General features: G+C 49.9%; 1 protein-coding gene and 1 pseudogene across 3 annotated transcripts in view; one reads left to right on the top strand and one right to left on the bottom strand.

Annotated features, from left to right (window-relative positions):
• Nucleotides 1-17,291, top strand: part of LOC101536605 (sodium/glucose cotransporter 1-like) — a 48,017-nt gene that overhangs the window by 29,960 nt on the left and 766 nt on the right. For all 3 annotated transcript variants that reach the window (XM_058656629.1, XM_058656630.1, XM_058656628.1), the window contains 4 exons: nucleotides 650-800; nucleotides 10,437-10,605; nucleotides 13,219-13,437; nucleotides 15,549-15,651. In XM_058656629.1, the coding sequence (XP_058512612.1) occupies nucleotides 650-800; nucleotides 10,437-10,605; nucleotides 13,219-13,437; nucleotides 15,549-15,651 (642 nt within the window). The remainder of the gene's footprint in view (nucleotides 1-649; nucleotides 801-10,436; nucleotides 10,606-13,218; nucleotides 13,438-15,548; nucleotides 15,652-17,291) is intronic.
• Nucleotides 6,256-6,345, bottom strand: LOC118759875 (U6 spliceosomal RNA; annotated as a pseudogene).

The following is a 17,291-nucleotide window of genomic DNA, read 5'->3' as shown; positions in this document are numbered from 1 at the left end:
AGCTTCTTCCAGGTCTCCTACATGGGTGCAGGGTCCCAAGGGCATCATCTGCTGTTTTTCCCGGTCATAAGCAGGAAGCTGGATCAGAGAAGTGGAGCAGCCAGGACTCCAAATGGCACCCACATGGGACGCTGGTACCACAGGTGGAGGCTTAGCCTGTTTAACTGAACCCTAACAGCGGCTCTAGGTGGGTGTTGCCATGCTCCTCCCACAGATGCAGACACCAAAGCACAAGATACCACATCACATGCTGACAATATGAACCTACCCCATCCGTGCCTGAGCCTCTGGCTCCTCGCATGCACAGAGGAAGGCAACACAGGAGCCTGTCTCACAGGCCTGTAGGAAGGAAGATGCATCCCGGTGCCTGCTGTGGCACAGAGGAGCCACCCAAGAAATACCAACCTCCCATTATCCTCCAGGGACACAGCAGGGAACTATTAAGTTCTTATCCCAAAGCAAGGAAAGAAAAAAAAAAATGAAGCAATCCTCTATCTAAGATGAAATCCCCTTCCAAATAAAATAGAATGTGCTCTAGGAAAAAAAAAAAAAAAGTATTTGGAAAAAAAAATCTCTCAGGAGGCCAAAGTCATTTCTTGGTGCCGTCAGGGAACCCAAGGTCCGGCACACTTCCTCTCTTGTCTTCCAGGTTTCCGAGGCTTGTTGCTGTCCACAGTGTGTGCCTCCTTCATGTCCACCCTGGCTTCCGTCTTCAACGGTGCCAGTGCCCTGTTCACGCTGAACATCTACACCCAGCTGCGGCCCGTGGCCAGCGAGAAAGAGCTCATGATAACCGGAAGGTGAGGTGTTCTTGCGTCACAGTAGCCACCAGTCGGGAACTGTGCCCACAGTTACCTACAGGAAAGATAAGGGGTGTAAGAATGATTGTAACTCAGTCTCACCTGTACACAGTTTGCTAAGGTGGGTTTTTTTTTTCCGTTTGTTTTTGGTAGATTTTTGTTTTGTTTTGCCACAGTTTTACAGGGGAGCTATAGTGCTTTGATGATCATAGAGATTGTTTTCAATTGAGCAAAAAAAAAAAAAAAAAGAGAGGAAAGAAATCATTGCAATGATGAAAGTCAACCTGGGGAGCCCAGTGTGATGGCTCCATGGCTAGGTCCTCATCTTGCAGGTGCCAGGATCCCAAGTGGGCGCTGCTTCATGTCCTGGTCGCTCCACTTCCCATCCAGCTGCCTGTCTTTGGCCTGGGAAGGCAGTCAAGATGGCCCAGGACCTTGGATCCTGCACCCGTGTGATAAACCCAGAAGAGGCTCCTGGCTCCTGTCTCCGGATCAGCTCAGCTCAGCTCAGGTCATTGCATCCATTTGGGGAGTGAAACAGCAGATAGCGGATCTTTCTCTCCTTGTCTCTGTGAACCAACCTTTCAAAGGAGGGTAAATATGTCTTTTTAAAAAGTCAGCCTGGAGCCCATCGCAGTAGCTTGCATGCGCTGGGATTCCATATGGACTACGGTTCATATCCCAGTAGCTGTACTTCCCATCCAGCTCCCTGCTTGTAGCCTGGGAAAGCAGTCGAGGACGGCCCAAAGCTTTCCATCCCTACACTCACATGGGAGACCCAGAAGAAGTTCCTGGCTCCTGGTTTCGGGTTGTCTCAGCTCTGGCTGATGCGGCCACTTGGGAAATGAATCATCAGACAGAAGATTTTCCTCTCTGTCTTTCTTCCTCTCTGTATATCTGACTTTTAAAATAAAAATGAACAAATCTTAAAAAAAAAAAAAGTCAGCCAAGTTTAAGCCGTTCTTGTGAGGCAGTGCACTTACACCGTCTCCTTTGGTTCCGTTGATTAAAATTATGTTGACTCATTCTCACTGTGCACGTGGGGAAATGGTGGCTAAAGGGGAGACTTGTCAGTCTCAGGACCATGCTGTTGAGTTGGATGCCACGCACACCTGCTAGGTCCCTGCCTTCAAAGTACATGGGCCATAGGGTTTGACACTGGCCACACCTGGACCGGAGTCAACCCACATACATTTATCCTGGCCTGTGTTATGCCAGAAAAAAAATATGTTTTTGTCTTGATTTAGGTGCCTGTTGGTCTCCTACTGTAAGTGTCTTACCACTGCAAATGAGTTTGCTTTTACATTTTCATTAGCACTCTGGGCATGAAAAAAAAAAATTTTTTTCTGAGACGTTTAAAGACACGGATTTCAGTTTCGAACTGTTAGATAATGTAGAGCTAAAAGGAAGACAGACTCATTTTATGATACTTTATCAAACTATAAATGTTAAAATCTAACAACCCCCTAAAAATCTAACAACCAAAGCCTATAAAAAATTAGACTAATTTCAGTTTTAAATATCAACACAAAAATGCTAAAATATTAGACATAAATCCCGCAAGACGTTAAAAGCGTGATAGAGGGGGGTGTTGTGGTGCTGCGTGTTCTATCATTGCTTGAAATGGCCATGTCCCCTGGCTGAGCGCCAGTCTGAGTCCCAGCTGCTCTGCTTCCAATCCAGCTTCCTGCCAGTGCCTCCTAGTGGGCAGTGAGTGAAAGTTCAAGTGCTTGAGCCATTGCCACTCTTATGGGAGACCTACGTGGAGTTCCTAGCTTCTGGATGTCATAGGCCATTAGAGAATGTACTAGTGAAAAGTCTCTTCTCTCTCTCTCTCTCTCTCTCTCTCTCTCTCTCTGTTTCTCCCTCCCCCATTTCATCTGCCTTCCCAAGTAGATGAAAACATTTTGAGAGAACACTACAGGGCCCTGTGCAATGGCTCGATTGGCTAATCTTCCTCCTGTAAACTCCAGAATCCCATATGGGCACTGGTTCATGTCTCGGCTGCTCCACCTCCTGTGGGGGGCATCCATGCTTATGGCCTGGGAAAGCAGCAGAGGATGACCCAAAACTTTGGGACCCTGCAATCCCTGTGGGAGACCCGGAAGAAGCTCCTGGCTCTTATGATCTTTTCCCAGGTCAGCTCAATAGGAAATACAACACTGCAGCTCATTATCTTCACAAGCCAAAAGCAGACAATCATGCGTGTCTATTTACCAGTGATAGAAAGGCATTTGGTAAAAGAAAAAAAAAAATGCCTTTCAATATGAGGAGACCCAGCCATCACTCCAAAAGCCTGCATCATGCTTTATGAAGAAACTAGAAAGGCACAAAGCAAGAGCATTCCCCCTCAACAATCTGTTTAGATAAATTAGATGGATATATGCGTATGGGTAAGTTGGGTTATGAAAGTAGACCCACCAGTGAGCTTAGCAGCCAAGACTTAAAGGAGTTTTTTACATTTTTGTATTGGAAAGTCAGATTTACAGAGAGAAGGAGCGACAGATCTTTCTTCTGCCAGTTCACTCCCCAAGTGGCCATAGCCGCCAGACCTGAGCCGATCCGAAGCCAGGAGCCAGAAGCCTCTTCCAGATCTCCCCTCAGGTGCAGGAACCCAAGGCCATGGGCTGTCCTCATCTACTTCCCAGGCCACAAGTAGAGAGCTGAAAGGAAGGTGGAGCAGTCGGAACATGAACCAGTGACCAAATGGCGTATACAAGGTGAGGACTTTAGCCATTGGACTACCACACTGGGCCCAGCAGCCAAGGACTTTAATACAACCAGATTTCATATGTGCAGTAAAATATAGAGATATATAAAATAGATGAAAAGATGGAGAATTTTAACACAGAATTTTTTTATATAAAATGGTTAAAAAAAATGTTCAGTAAATGAAAATGATCTGAAATTAAGAATTTGATTGGAGCCCAGTGAGTGTCTTAACTGGCTAATTCTCCACCTACAAGTGCCAGCATTCCGTATGGGTGCTGGCTCCTGTCCTGGTTTTTCCACTTCCTATCCAGCTCCCTGCTTATGGACTGGGAAAGCAATAGAGGACAGCCCAAAGCCTTGGATCTCTGAACCCATGTGGGAGACCCAGAAGAAGCTCCTGGCTTCAGATCAGTCCAGGTCCAGATGTTGCAGCCACTTGAGGAGTGAACCAGCAGAAGAAAGATCTGTGTCTTGGGCCCGGTGTGGTAGCCTAGTTGCTAAAGTCCTTGCCTTGCTTATGCCAGAATTCCATATGGGCACCGGTTCTAATCCCAGCGGTCCCTCCTGTCATCCAACTGCTTGCCTGTGGCCTGGGAAAGCAGTTGAGGACAGCCCAAAGCCTTGGGACCCTGCACCTGCATGGTAGACCTGGAAGAGGCTCCTGGCCTCAGATCAGTTCAGCTCAGCTTCTGCAGTTGGGGCCACATAGGAAGTGAATCAACGCACAAAAGATCTTCCTCTGTCTCTCCTCCTCTGTGTATATCTGACTTTGTAATAAAAACAAGTAAATCTTTAAAAAAAAAAAAACTCCATTGACGCTTAACTCAAATTGGATTATAGCAGAAGTTAGAATTAGTGGATAGAAAATGGATCAGTTGACAACATTGAAGCTGAAATACATGGGAACAAAGCAGGATAACATGTGACCCACAACCAGAAACCGAAATCACAAAAAGAAGAGGACAAACTGGATAGAAATACTTTTAGTAAGGTAGTAGTGGCCAAGATATTCCTGAAATGGAAGAACAACCATAGAGAAACTTAAACTACACAAACTGAAGCCAAATGAAGACCGAGGAAGCCATACCTACATGACATTATGGCCGGACTGCTGAAAATGAAAGATAATGAGAAAATCTTTAGAGCAGCCAGGGGAAACTAAAACACATTACCTTTCAATAAAGGAGAGACAAGGAGGTTGATTTAGCAAAATGCGCAACAACGGGGCTAGGACAGCCAAGACAATGAAAAGACATTGAGTGCTACGGGGAGGAATCACCCTGCTAGAACCCAGGACCTACCCCAAAGTATTCTCTGAAATGGACGTAAAATAAATATGCTGTTTTTTGGGGGAAATACAGTGGAGAGAATGTATTACTTTAGACTTGCCCGGTAAATACTAAAGGAAGTTTTTGAGGCTGAAGAAAATGAACTCGGAGTTGAACCTCAGAGAAGAAAAAAAAAAAAAAAGGGTAAACGTAGAAGTAAATACTGACAAAATAAATATTGAGGGTGTGATGAAAAGCAAACTTGTGCCAGACCGTAGTTTCACAAGGACATATGTAATTGCTAGGCTAAGTAATAGGAGAACAGTGCAAGATTGTTTAGCAAGTGAATGGCAGGAAAATATAAAAATAATTTGGTTAGTCCAAGTGAAGTCCAAAAAAACGGGCAAACATGAAACAGGTGAACTAAATTTTTAAAAATGGCATCATGGCACATATAACCCACAGAGATGAGTAATTCCATGAGATGTAAGTTGACTAAACAACGTTAAATGGCTGAGATGACTAGACTACACGTACGTCCTCTGAAAAGATTCCTCCCTTCAAATTAGACGGAGAAAGGGTTTTGCTTTTGTTTTTCATCTGAGAGGCAGACAGGCAGAGCTTCCATCCACTGCTTCACTTACTCTGCAGATGCCGCTGTGTCAGAACTGAAGCCAGACTCCCCTGCCAGGCTATACCTCCCACTGGTGAGCACGAAATCCAGGGCTGGAGGCGGGCCAGCCTGGACGAGGCGGCAGCACCTGTCAATATACGTGAGGGTCAGGTCTGGGAGCTAGGTGGGCAGAGCTAAGCCACAGCACCCATGGATGTGCACAAGAGCCAGATAGGATGTGGACTGGGCCAGGCTAGGCTGCAGCAGAGGCTGGCACATACAAACAATGGTGCTGGGGTGAGCCCGGTGGGGATTACTGGAAGTCACCCTGACTAGGACACAGCACCTGTTGGTATGCGTGAGGACCAGCTCTGTGGCAGGCTGGCTGAGCCGAGCTGTAGCGCCCTTTGGTTTGATGAGATCTGGGACTGGGGCATAACTGAACAGGCAGCTGCATCCACCGGTATGTGCAATGGCTGGTGCACACAGGAGTCAAGTCTGAGGTCACCCCAGGCAAGATTTCTTGGGGTACTCCCCAACTAGACCGCCAGACTGAGATCCCAACCACAGGGGAAAATGTGTTGTCTGACCTTGGAGTGCTTGTAGCAGGACTGGACCTCCTCAGTTGCTGATGCCTGTATAGTGGACAGCATGTCCAGACGCACGCGGAGATTATGACGGCCAGCTCATCTAAGCCAGCCGGGGATGTTCATTGCCTTGTCAGAGGATGGAAGGTGAAACATGTGAGACAATTCTGGCTAAGCTGTGCAGCGTGTTCCTGGCTCTGTGGACAATCCATATGGGATCCAGCACCTGTAAGGTAAGATTTAACCACTAGGCTATCATGCCGGGCCCTCTGTAGCTACTTTTTGCGTGTCATCCTTGCACAGGGGCCCTGCTAATCCTCTCGGTGTTGTTCCAGTTTTAGTGTATGTGCTGTCAAAGTGAACACCTCTATAGCTATTTTTATATTCAGCAGTGCAACAGAGGTCAGAACCCGGCACAATGGCCTAGTGACTGAATCTTTGCCTTGCAACCACCTTGATCCCATGTGGGTGCTGGTTCATATCCTGGCTGCTCCACTTCCCTTCAGACTCCCTGCTTTGGCCTGGGAAAGCTGTGGAGGATGGGCCAAAGCCTTGGGACTCTGCACCCACGTGAGAAAGCTAGAGGAAGCTCCTGGCTCCTGGCTTTGAATCAGCTTAGCTCTGACCATTGTGACCACTTGGGGAGTGAACCAGTGGATGGAAGATCTTTCTCTGTCTCTCCTTTTCTCTATAAGTCTGACTTTCCAATAAAAAATGAATAAATCTTTAAAAACAAAAAAATGAAACACTGTGCTGGAGGTATACCCAATCCAAAAGACCAAAAAAAGAAGGGAGAGGGGAATAAATACCATAAGAATTAAAAAAAAGAGAGAAATAAAATAATTACAAAAGATCTTACAGAAGAATTACTAAAAATTAAAAATGAGTTTAGCAAGATTTAATACAAAGCCAAAATATAGGAATCAATGATATTTTACAAATGACACATTTTGCATATTACCATTTATAGCATCATTCAACCAAATCTGATACCTAGGGAAAATTCTCCCAAAAAATATGAGAAAATTACTGAAAATTGCAAAGCACTGTAGAAAAAAGAATACAGTGCTAAATACAGTCGTCTCTTTGTGTCTGTGCAGGAGTTGGTTTCTAGGCTCCATCACAGATATCAAAGTCCGAGGATGCTCAAGTGTTTCATATCACATGGTGGCCATCTGCCCATAACCTCCTCACACCACCCCATATAATTTATATGAGGAGTAGGGGAAAGCGGATGAGACCATTGTTTCCAAATTTTCTCTTCTTTCATCCTGTGTCTGGGGAAAGAGGAAAGATAAGGGGAGAAGCCGCACCTAGCCTCCCAACTGCCTTAGGATCCAGGGATGGGGAATGGCCACCCAATGTCATCTTAGGGGTCCCAAGTGTTCTACTTAAGTGGTTTCAATAGTACTGAAATGCTGTCGATCTTGCCAAGTCAGATATACAGAGAGAGGAGGAGAGACAGAGAGGAAGATCTTCTGTCCGACGATTCACTCCCCCAAGTGACCACAATGGCCTGTGCTGCGCCAATCCGAAGCCAGGAGCCAGCAACTTCTTCCAGGTCTCCCATATGGGTGCAGGGTCCCAAGGCTTAGGGCTGTCCTCTATTGCTTTAGCTGCTAGGCCACAGCACCGGGCCCAAAGATTATTTTTATTTTAAAGATTTAATAGAAAGAGAAGGAAAGACGGCTATTTCACTCCCCAAAGGGCCATAATGACTGGAGTGGAGCAGATCCGAAGCTGGGAGCCAAGAGTTTCCTCTCAGTCTCCCACATGGGTGCGGAGCCCCAGGGACTTAGGCCACCCCCCCCCTCCACTGCCTTCCCAGGCTGTAAGCAGAGAGCTGGGTCAGAAGTGGAGCTACTAGGACGCAAACCGGTGCCTGTGTGGGATGCCAGCACCAGCAGATGGAGGATTAGTGTTATGCCACCACATGAGCCCTTGAACTCCATTTTATGCTGCATTTTGTCTACTGCTAGCCCTAAAGTGTCTCGGGTACTATGTCTTTAAAAAAAAAAAAAAAAGTCTAAGTAAGGTTTGGATGTGTCTCCTCCAAAATTCAGATGTTGAAGTTTAATGGCCAAGTGTGATAGCATAAGAAGCAGGCCTTTTGAGTTTCTCCTCCAATAAAATGTAGTAAGGTCCATTCAAATGCAGCAGTAAGCTCTGCCTTGTGTCCTATGCGGGACCCAGCCTTCTTGTCCTCGCCAGACACCAAATGCCACGTATCGGTCACCTCTTCATCACTATCATGAAATACCTGAGACAATACCTGTGAAGGAAAGAGGGGCTTCCGTGGCTCAGAACATTCCAGCTCAGATGACTCTGGGATGGCAGCAGATGGCACATAGAAGGATTGCTTGGCAAGCAGAGAGTGGCTGGACCCAATCAAGCATTTATAACCTTCTCCTTCTTTGAAATTGCGTTTCAAGGACACACCCCCCAATTCCCTAATGACCTCCCGCTAGACACACTTCCTGAAGTAGGGTGATAGATTCAGCTTGCTCCTTCTCAGGGCCATCACCCCAGGTGTCTGAGCGACAAACATCTTCAGGAGTCCAGGGGCCGAATCCTGTTGGAGCTGTATAGCATGCCCGAACCTGGATCTTGGATTTTTCCAGCCACAAGAACCATGAACTATCATTACCGGCTTTGCATAAATGGCCCATTCTCCGGGATTCTGTTTAGAAGCTGGGAGTGAGCCCTCCCGTTTTATTCCAACCTTGCAACAACTGTTCTCCAAGTCTTCACTTTCCCGTGTGATCTGTGGAACCAGCTGGCCAGTTTTGAGGTGTTAGGATCTTGCTTGTATGACATCTACAATCAACAGAGATAGAAGGGACATCTTTAAAACCAAGCCCTCCAGTCCCTCATCTTGGGAGACTCTCCGTTCACTTGCAACTTCTCTGATTTCCCCTCTTCTCTAGTTTTCACTGTGCAGATCTCACAGCCGAGTTCACTGTTCCGTTTTCAGTTATTGTTGTAATTGTTTTTCTTATTTTTCACCACAGCTAGAAATTTCCCTCTAAGCCCAGCTTTTTGGTGCCATTTCACAGATGTTGGCATGTTGTATTTTCATTTTATTTTGTTTTACAATATTTCCTGATTTCCTTTGTGATTTGTCTCTTCGATCCATGGGCCACTTTAGAAGTGTGCAATTTTATTTTTCCAAGTATTTGGTACTTTTCCTACAAGCTTATAGCAAGTGTTTTCTGATTTCCTTTCACCATGATCTAAAACATATTCTGTACTATTTTAGTCTTTCAAAAATTAAGTGATACTTTTGAATGCTTCCCAAATTTCTACCTAGTCTGTCTAAAGTGTGTTTATCCATTTCAGTGCATTCAGTATGGAAACAAGGATGTTAAAATCTTCCATCACAAGATGGGTGTTTGGCCTAGTACATCCCATATTGCAGTGCCTGAGTTTAATACCCAGTCTCAACTTAAGACTCCAGCTTCCTACTAATGCTTTTCTTGGGAGGCAGCAGTAATGGCTCCTGAAGTTGGGTTCCTGCACCCTCATGGAAGAGTTGGATTAAACTCTAACCCATTTGCATGTAATGTAATCATTAGTGGGGCTAGAAATAGATTTTAATGCCGTATTTTAACTCCTTTTGGTTGTTTTAGAGATGTTCAAAAATTTGTTTATTTATTATTGACAAGGCAGGTTTACAGAGAAAGGATAGAGAGAGATCTCCCATTGTTTAATTCACTTCCCAAATGGTTGCAAAGGCGAGAGCTGAGCCAATCCAAAGCCAAGAGCCGGGAGCTTCTTCCTGGTCTCTCATGTGGGTACAGGGGCTCAGGGACCTGGGCCACTCTCCGCTGCTTTCACAGGACACCAGCAGAGAGCTGAATTGGAAATGGAGCAGCCAGGACTTGAACCCCTGCCCATATGGGATGCCAACATCCCAAGCGGAGGCTTAGTTTGCTACACCATGGTGCTGGCTCCTGTTGGAGAGGTGTTTTATTGTTGTTGTTTTGTTTGTGTTTTTTTGTTGTTGTTGTTTTTATTTTAAAAATCAGATCGGATTTATGGAGAGAAGGGGAAACAGAAAGATCTTCCATCCTCTGGTTCGCTCCCCAAATGGCCACAGCATCCAGAGCTGAGCCAATCCGAAGCCAGGAGCCTGGAGCTTCTTTTCTGGATCTCCCACATGGGTGCAGGGTCCCAAGGCTTTGGGCCGTCCTCCACTGAATTTCCAAACCACAAGCAGGGAGCTGAATGAGAAGTGGAGCAGCTGGGACCCAACCGGGTGACTATATGAGATCCCGGTGCTTGCAGGGTAAAGGTTTAGTCATTACACAATCATGCCAGACCCATCATTCTGAATTTTCATGTGACTTTCTCTGAATGTAAGTGAAGGAATGGTCCAGTTAATGATGTGTAGCTGTGTTATTGGCAGGGAAGCAGAACCCATACACTCCTTACTGACTGTTGATTCAATCTGCAGGTTTTTTGTTATACTCCTATTTGCAGTCACCATCGTCTGGGTCCCTATCATGGACACGGGGCACAGCGAAACGCTCTTTGAATACAAGCAGGCCATCAGGAGTTTCATGACGCCACCCATCACTGCTGTCTTCCTACTTGCCATATTTTGCAAGAGGGTCAATGAGAAGGTGGGTGTCGACTCGGCCACTGCACAGCCTGCTGGAAAGGGTCACTGGCTGTGACCTTTGCAAGGAGCTGTCCTTCAGAAGGGTTTCTTGTGCTTCCGGAGTTCTGGCCATTGGTGCCATTTGCACTCCTGATTGTCTTTCCTCCTCCCTGGCACGTCTGCTCCAAGCTCCCTCTTGAGCATGTGCGGGTGGAGGGGAAGGCCAAACTCTTCAGTTGTTCACCCCTCCGTTTGTAACGTGATCCGTGTTCGCTCCATCACTGCACCAGTAAGACTTTTTTTTTTAGTTTTTTTTTTAAGATTTATTTTATTTTTATTTGAAAGGCAGATATACATAGAGGAGGAGAGACAGAGAGGAAGATATTCCGTCCAATGATTCACTCCCCAAGTGACCGCAACGGCTGGTGCTGTGCCGATCCTAAGCCCAGGAGCCAGGAACTTCCTCCAGGTCTCCCACGTGGGTGCAGGGTCCCAATGCCTTGGGCCATCCTCGACTGCTTTCCCAGGCCACAAGCAGGGAGCTGGATGGGAAGCAGGGCTGCCGGGATATGAACCGGCGCTCATATGGGATCCTGGCACATACAAGGTGAGGACTTTAGCCACTGGGTTACTGTGCCAGGCCCAATTTATTTATTTTTAATTAGAAAGAACCACAGAGAGAAAGACAAAATTATATTCCATCTACTGGTTCACTCCCCAAATGGTCATAATGGCTAGAGCTGAGCCAATCTGACGTCAGGAGCCAGGAGCTTTTTCTGGGTCTCCCACATGGGTGCAAGGTCCCAAGGCTTTAGGGCATTCTCCACTGTTTTTCCATGCTACAAGCTGGGGGCTGGATGGGAAGTGGAGCAGCCAGGACATGAACCAGCACCTAAATGGTATGCTGCTGGTGGCAAGCAAAAGATTAGCCAGTTGAGCCATCATCATACCAGCACCTTGGAGCAAGCTCTTTATTTTTTAAGTCAACAATGTTGTATGACCTGTGAATAATGTTAGAGTGATCCCAGGAGGCCCTTGGCACAGAAGTATGCCCCACCCCTGCTCTAGACCCACCAGCTAGAGTTCTTGGCTGCAGCCTTCAGAGCTGCATTCCCTGTAGCCCCAGGCATATGCTCCAGGGATGCCCCAGAAGAGGAACAGGAATGGGATTCTGTCTCCCAGTTAGGATGACAAGCTCAGAGTCTGAGGAGTAGGGGTCAGCAGAGTCTGGTCTCTATCCACCTGCAGGTGCACCACATGCACTGTCTTCAGTCTGGACAATTCTTCCCTCCTCTACTCCTCCCCCTCCCCACAATGGCATAGGGGCTCCTCATCTGGCCTCTACCCTTGGCCCTCAGCAAATGGTTCCTGGCTTTGGCCTTCTGCTGTTTCCCCAGTGTGCTTGCCCTTCTAGAACAAGCTTTCCAAAAGTTCATGGGGACGTGTACGTCCCATTTCAGAATGCCTGGTTCCGAGCCCTGGCTTTGCTGGTGTTTCCAGCCTCCCCATTAATATGTACCATGAGAGACAAAAGGTGATGGGACTCAAGGACTCAGGGTCCCTGCCACCCACGTGGGAAACCTGGAGTGAGTTCTCAGCTGTTGACTCATCCTGGCCTAGCCCTATTTGGGCATTTGGAGAGCCTATTTCATTCTCTCTCTCTCTGTCTCTCTCTTCTGCTCCTCTTCCCTTTTCCATATAAATCTGTAAAGATGTTTACAAAGAGATAACACAGGCTCTTGGAGGGGTGGCACTAACAGTGGCAGGTGTCAGCTAGGAAAAGACCTCTCCAAGGAGGTGGCCCTGAATCTGAGGCCTGAAGCTCAAGTCAGAGACACCAAGATCGGGAGAAGAACCAAGCTGGGAGAAGGACAACGGTGGGGGAGACCCAAGCGAGGAGCGAGTGGGCAGGTTGTGGGAGGAGAGCAAGGGAGAGCCGCTGGGCTGGGGGAGGTAGGTGCGCTGCGGTACAGGACCAAGGTCTGATTCTCACAGATGTGGTGGGATAGGCCAGGCAGGCATGGCACCCTCTAGTGTATGTGGGGAAGCCATTGTGGCTTCTTGGGGTTGGAGAGAGAAGGAGGCAGGGCGTGAGCAAGCAGGAGACCAGGCAGGGCCCTCATGCGTGGGAGACTGGGGCAGGCTGAGGACAAAGCCTGGGTTGCCGTAGGAAATGGCAGCAAGCACTCCCTTGAATCTAGGATACCTTTGGGAGGCAGAGCCAACAGACAGGATTGCGGGAAGGGAAGGAACGCTGCATGGCTGGCTCCCGGGATTTTGACCTGAAACAGCTAGGGGGAGGATGGAGAGGTTACTCTGAGGACCTGGGAAGACAAGGTGCTTTTCTGAGGAGAGGGGCATGGGGCAGGCACATTCAACATGCGATGCCCCATTCCTTGTATCTCTCTGTAGAGTTTTTACATTCTCCGACTGAAGGGAGAAAGCAGGTGTCTCGGGCCCAGTATCGCCTCTCCGTCCGTCACATTCAGTTTCTCTGTGAGGGCTGGATGGCCTCCTTGGGGACTGGTAGCTGTCCAGAAGCGTGAAGATGTGGCCAGCTCTGTCTGATCCCGGCTCCCTCCTCGGCGACTCTATGGGAGGACACCTGATTGCTCTTTTTTTTTTTTTTTGGCAGGGTGCCTTCTGGGGACTGACTCTGGGCACCGTGCTGGGCGTCTCCCGCCTGCTCATCCACTTTGGCTTCAGCCGGCAGTGGAACTGCCTGCAGAAGAGCAACTGTCCGTCCTTTCTCTGTGGCCTGCATTACCTCTACTTCAGCCTGATCCTCCTTGGGATCTGCGTGCTCAGCATGCTGACCATCTCCTTAGCCACAGACCCCATTCCTGACAAACACGTGAGTGCTGTCTCTGGGGTGCTCTGCGCCCAATGCCAGGGTCCCAGGGGAGGTTGTGGGTCCCCTGTGAGTAGTGGCCTGTGTCTTTGGATGTTGGCAGGTCCCAGGGGCGGGGGTGTGGGGTGTGGAGTATGAGACATAGGGTAGAACAGAAGCTGTCCTTGCCTTTAAACTTAGAGGAAAGCTCCTCAGAGATGTGAGGAATTTGGCTGTTTCAAGATGCTACGTTCTGTTGGGATTCCCCAGGTCACTAACTTCAGTGTGTGAATTACTATAATCCCAGCAGGCCCAGCTACTGCCCACCAGGAAGAGATTAAGCCAGAAGGTGGGGGAGGGATGATGCTGGCAACCTCCTCCTCCTTACAAGCCCTCCCAGCCCCCCAGAAGGCAGCCCCCAATACCCCCAGGTTTTGAGGGTCTGTTAGAAAGCCTGGACTGAGACAGCTGGGTTACCTGACCCAAGAGAACAAAACTGGTGAGGGGCAGGCCTGGCTGTAACCTGGTTCTGAGGTGCCACGTCTTCACCTGCATCTGCACCTCTGGCAGGACAGGGTCTTGGTCCCCTTGGGCAGAATCAGGAGGGAGCATCTCGGAAAGTCCATCCAGTGAGTGAACAAATGGGCGAGCAGGCAAGCGAGTCAACAATCTGGGGGGTGTAGAGTCGGGGAGGGCCCTTGGAAGAAATGGAAATGAGAGGTCTCAGTCCATTTGCTGCACTGTCACCCAAGTGTCATCAGAACTGGGACTCTATCAGCAACAGGACAGGTGCAATTGGAAGGCTGCAACCCTCGGGCTCCCATCCCCACCCCCTACCCACGACCCCGGCCGACTCTCTCCTTCTCTCCCTTCAGTTTCCTTTTGCTGCAAGCAGGGAGGGTGATTGCGGGTAGGGGCAGTGAGATGGATAGAGCAGAGACAGGATGGTCACTGTCAACCCGGGATTGGCCCCCTGCCTCGGCAACACCCCCGCAGGGAGACTTCCCTGAGATGCTGGAAGCCGCTGGCTCTGTGGCCTTTTCCGCCCCTCGCATCCTCTCAGTCTTGGGCTCATGCCCAATCTCTCTTCAGCCAAGGATGTCTGAGTCTCTCCCAGCCCTGTCAGCAGCTGCCAGCGTCCTGGAGAAGGCACAGTAACTGTCCGAGAGGGAAGGGAGAACAGCGTGGGGGGAAGCAGCGTGGGTGAGTCCTCTAAACGTGGCATCCCCTGCTCCCCACAACCAGGAGAGGCAGGACACCCCTACCCCACCCCGCCAACTCATCCACGTGGGTCGGGAACAGCAATGAGGGCCCTACTTAGAGCTCATGAACGGCGCCATAGGAGCCACAGGCCAGAGGTTCCAGCACCCTAGTTGAGGCTGGGTAGCAGACTCAGACATGTCCCTTGCAGAACAAATTCAGTGTGGCAGAAGCGTTCACTTCCTTGGAGCTTCTGTGGATCCCGGTCTTAAAAAGAAAAAAAAAATCTTTTTGCTGGGTTTTGTTATGTCCCAGAGTTTCCAAATATGTTTTAAGAAGGGTGGGAGAAGGTGGAGCAGTGGCGGAGGAGGGTAAGTGACTATCCCCTTGGCCTCTGTGGAGCTTGAGCAACTGAGCATTGTCCAGGGTCAGGTGCAGCCACCCTGGGCTGTCGCAACCCTCACCGGTGTCCAGCAGAAGCTTCCACAATGTCCCCCGGCAAGCTCTGGGTTACTTCCTGTCCCACCGATCCCCACAACAGGGCCACCCCTGGGGGAAGGGCACCTCTTTCACCTACCTGCAGGAGTGGGTTTCCATTCCCAGCCCCTCACACTGGAAGCACCCCCAAGCTTATTGCCTCCAATGCCTCGCTTTACCCTGAAAGATGAGTGAGGTCCCCAGGTGGGTTGAGTTAATCCTTGGCCACTGTCTGCACGGTCACCATGGTACCACAGCTGGCACTAATGCAACCCAGAGTTCCTGGTTCATCTGCGTCACCATCCCACATCCCTCCCACCACCTGGTAGAATCTGACAACGCCACTGTCTTTCAATCCACGGGGAAACCCTAGTACCCAGCCTTGGCTGATCCTGAGCAGCCACTGGGAAAGGAGAAGAGGGAGGGGCTGGCGGTGACAACACTCTGTTCTCCCCTAGCTCTACCGGCTCTGCTGGAGTCTACGCAACAGCCAGGAGGAAAGGGTCAGCCTGGAGGGGGAGCTGCCATGGAAGAGACACTCCAAGTACCCGCTGCAGCCAGGTGAGAAGTGGGAACCACGGCCTGGGAGCAGCGTGGCAGGTGATGTGGCCTGCGCCCCACAGTGGCCTTCACTCCACTGCTCCCTCCCGGCCATTAACATTCCTCCAGGCAGAATCCCCATCTTTCATGTTCCCTGAGATGGTGACTCTAAAGGTACCCACAGGGAGTGGACAGGGCAGGGCTAGAGAGAGTAGGGGAGAGGGTGAGGTATAAGACACCTGACACACCCCTAGAAGTCAAGGTCAGGGCTGGAGCTCAGGGAGCCCAGGTCGAAAGCAGGAGACAGCAGGTGGGAGGCAGCAGCCAAGCACCCAGTGTCACAGGAATGCTTCAAGGAGGCAGGGGTGTCCACTGAGAGGAACGCTAACAGGCAAAGAGTGCTGAGGCTTGAGACCTGGCCCCAGGCTGTTCTGTGCCCACCGAGGGTGTGGTGCCCCAGGGAAGAGGCCATTGGTGTTCAGTGCAGGGATTCAAAACAGCTGGCTTCTCTTCTCCTCCTCGGAGGCGGCTGGAGATGGTCTGGAAGGACTGCCACCACCTGGGGAGGCTCTGGAGGCAGTGACGACAAGGAGGGAAGCAGCCCCATTTTGAGAGGGCACCGGGGTCTGGGAGTAGGAAAGCAAAGAATGTTCCCTCTGAGGGAAGAGGCCCCAGGGCCTCCAGAGGGCCCATGGGTAGGTTTTGGCAGCTGGGGTCAGAAGGGAGCGTCCAGGGCCACCGGGGAGGTGACCTGAGCAGCTTGGGCCCTGACGCAGATGGGGGATCAGAGGGATAATGAGATTAGTTCCCAGCAGAGGTGGGGATGAGCCCGCAGGTCTGGTGGGGGAAAGGAGGAGGCAAAGGGTCTGGCTGGAGGAGCCGGATGGACCTGGGACTCCCGCCCTGAAGACCCCATTGAACCAGTCATGTGCCTGTTGGACACCTTTCTAGAATGGGGTACTCACGATGCCCCAGGCACACCCCATGTGGTATCCTCAACTATTAGTTTCATTTTAGAGCAAGGGAAACAGGCATTGGGCAGGTACGTATTGGCCCCTGGCCCCGCATGTCACTAGTGAAAGTCAGTGGGGATATGCATGCAGCTGTTTCAACTATCTGTTTGTGTGATAGGTGAGCCTTGGGGCTCTCCAGCATCCGCCTCCCCCCCGGCCCCACCCCAAGTCCTGGAAACCACATGATGACAAATGGGACGTGGGCATTTGAGAGTTCAGTCCCAATGTCAGATGTCTGCGTCCCCCAGCGGATGGGCTCCATCTCATAGATGCCTCTCAGCCAGGCTGTGAGGACCAAGACAGAAAGAGATGGCACCAGGTATGCCACAGGGAGCTGGCCCTAACTGACAAGAGGGAGCCTTTCCCAGCTGTGCTCTACGGTTGGGCTGCTGTGCTGGAGCTGGCCGTGGTGCTGACCCACACCTGCGCAGGCCCTGAGCAAGCTGGCGCCTGCCCGCCCTGACAGCAGCCAGTGGTGGGGAGTAACAGGCCCCGCGGTTAGGCAATTTGCACTGTCTGGCCCAAGGAAATTAACAGCTGCTGCCTCAGGGTCCCCATATCTCCTTCTGGACAGCCTCTGCGAGGTGCTTTCCAGGACTCAGGGTAGCCTTTACTTGGGGCCAGCCAATAGGACTGGGAGATGGCTGG

Source organism: Ochotona princeps, chromosome 29 (assembly GCF_030435755.1).
Source record: "Ochotona princeps isolate mOchPri1 chromosome 29, mOchPri1.hap1, whole genome shotgun sequence".
Lineage (NCBI taxonomy): Eukaryota > Metazoa > Chordata > Mammalia > Lagomorpha > Ochotonidae > Ochotona > Ochotona princeps.
Note: the sequence above shows the minus strand (reverse complement) of the source record. Positions and strands in the feature narration are given on the sequence as shown.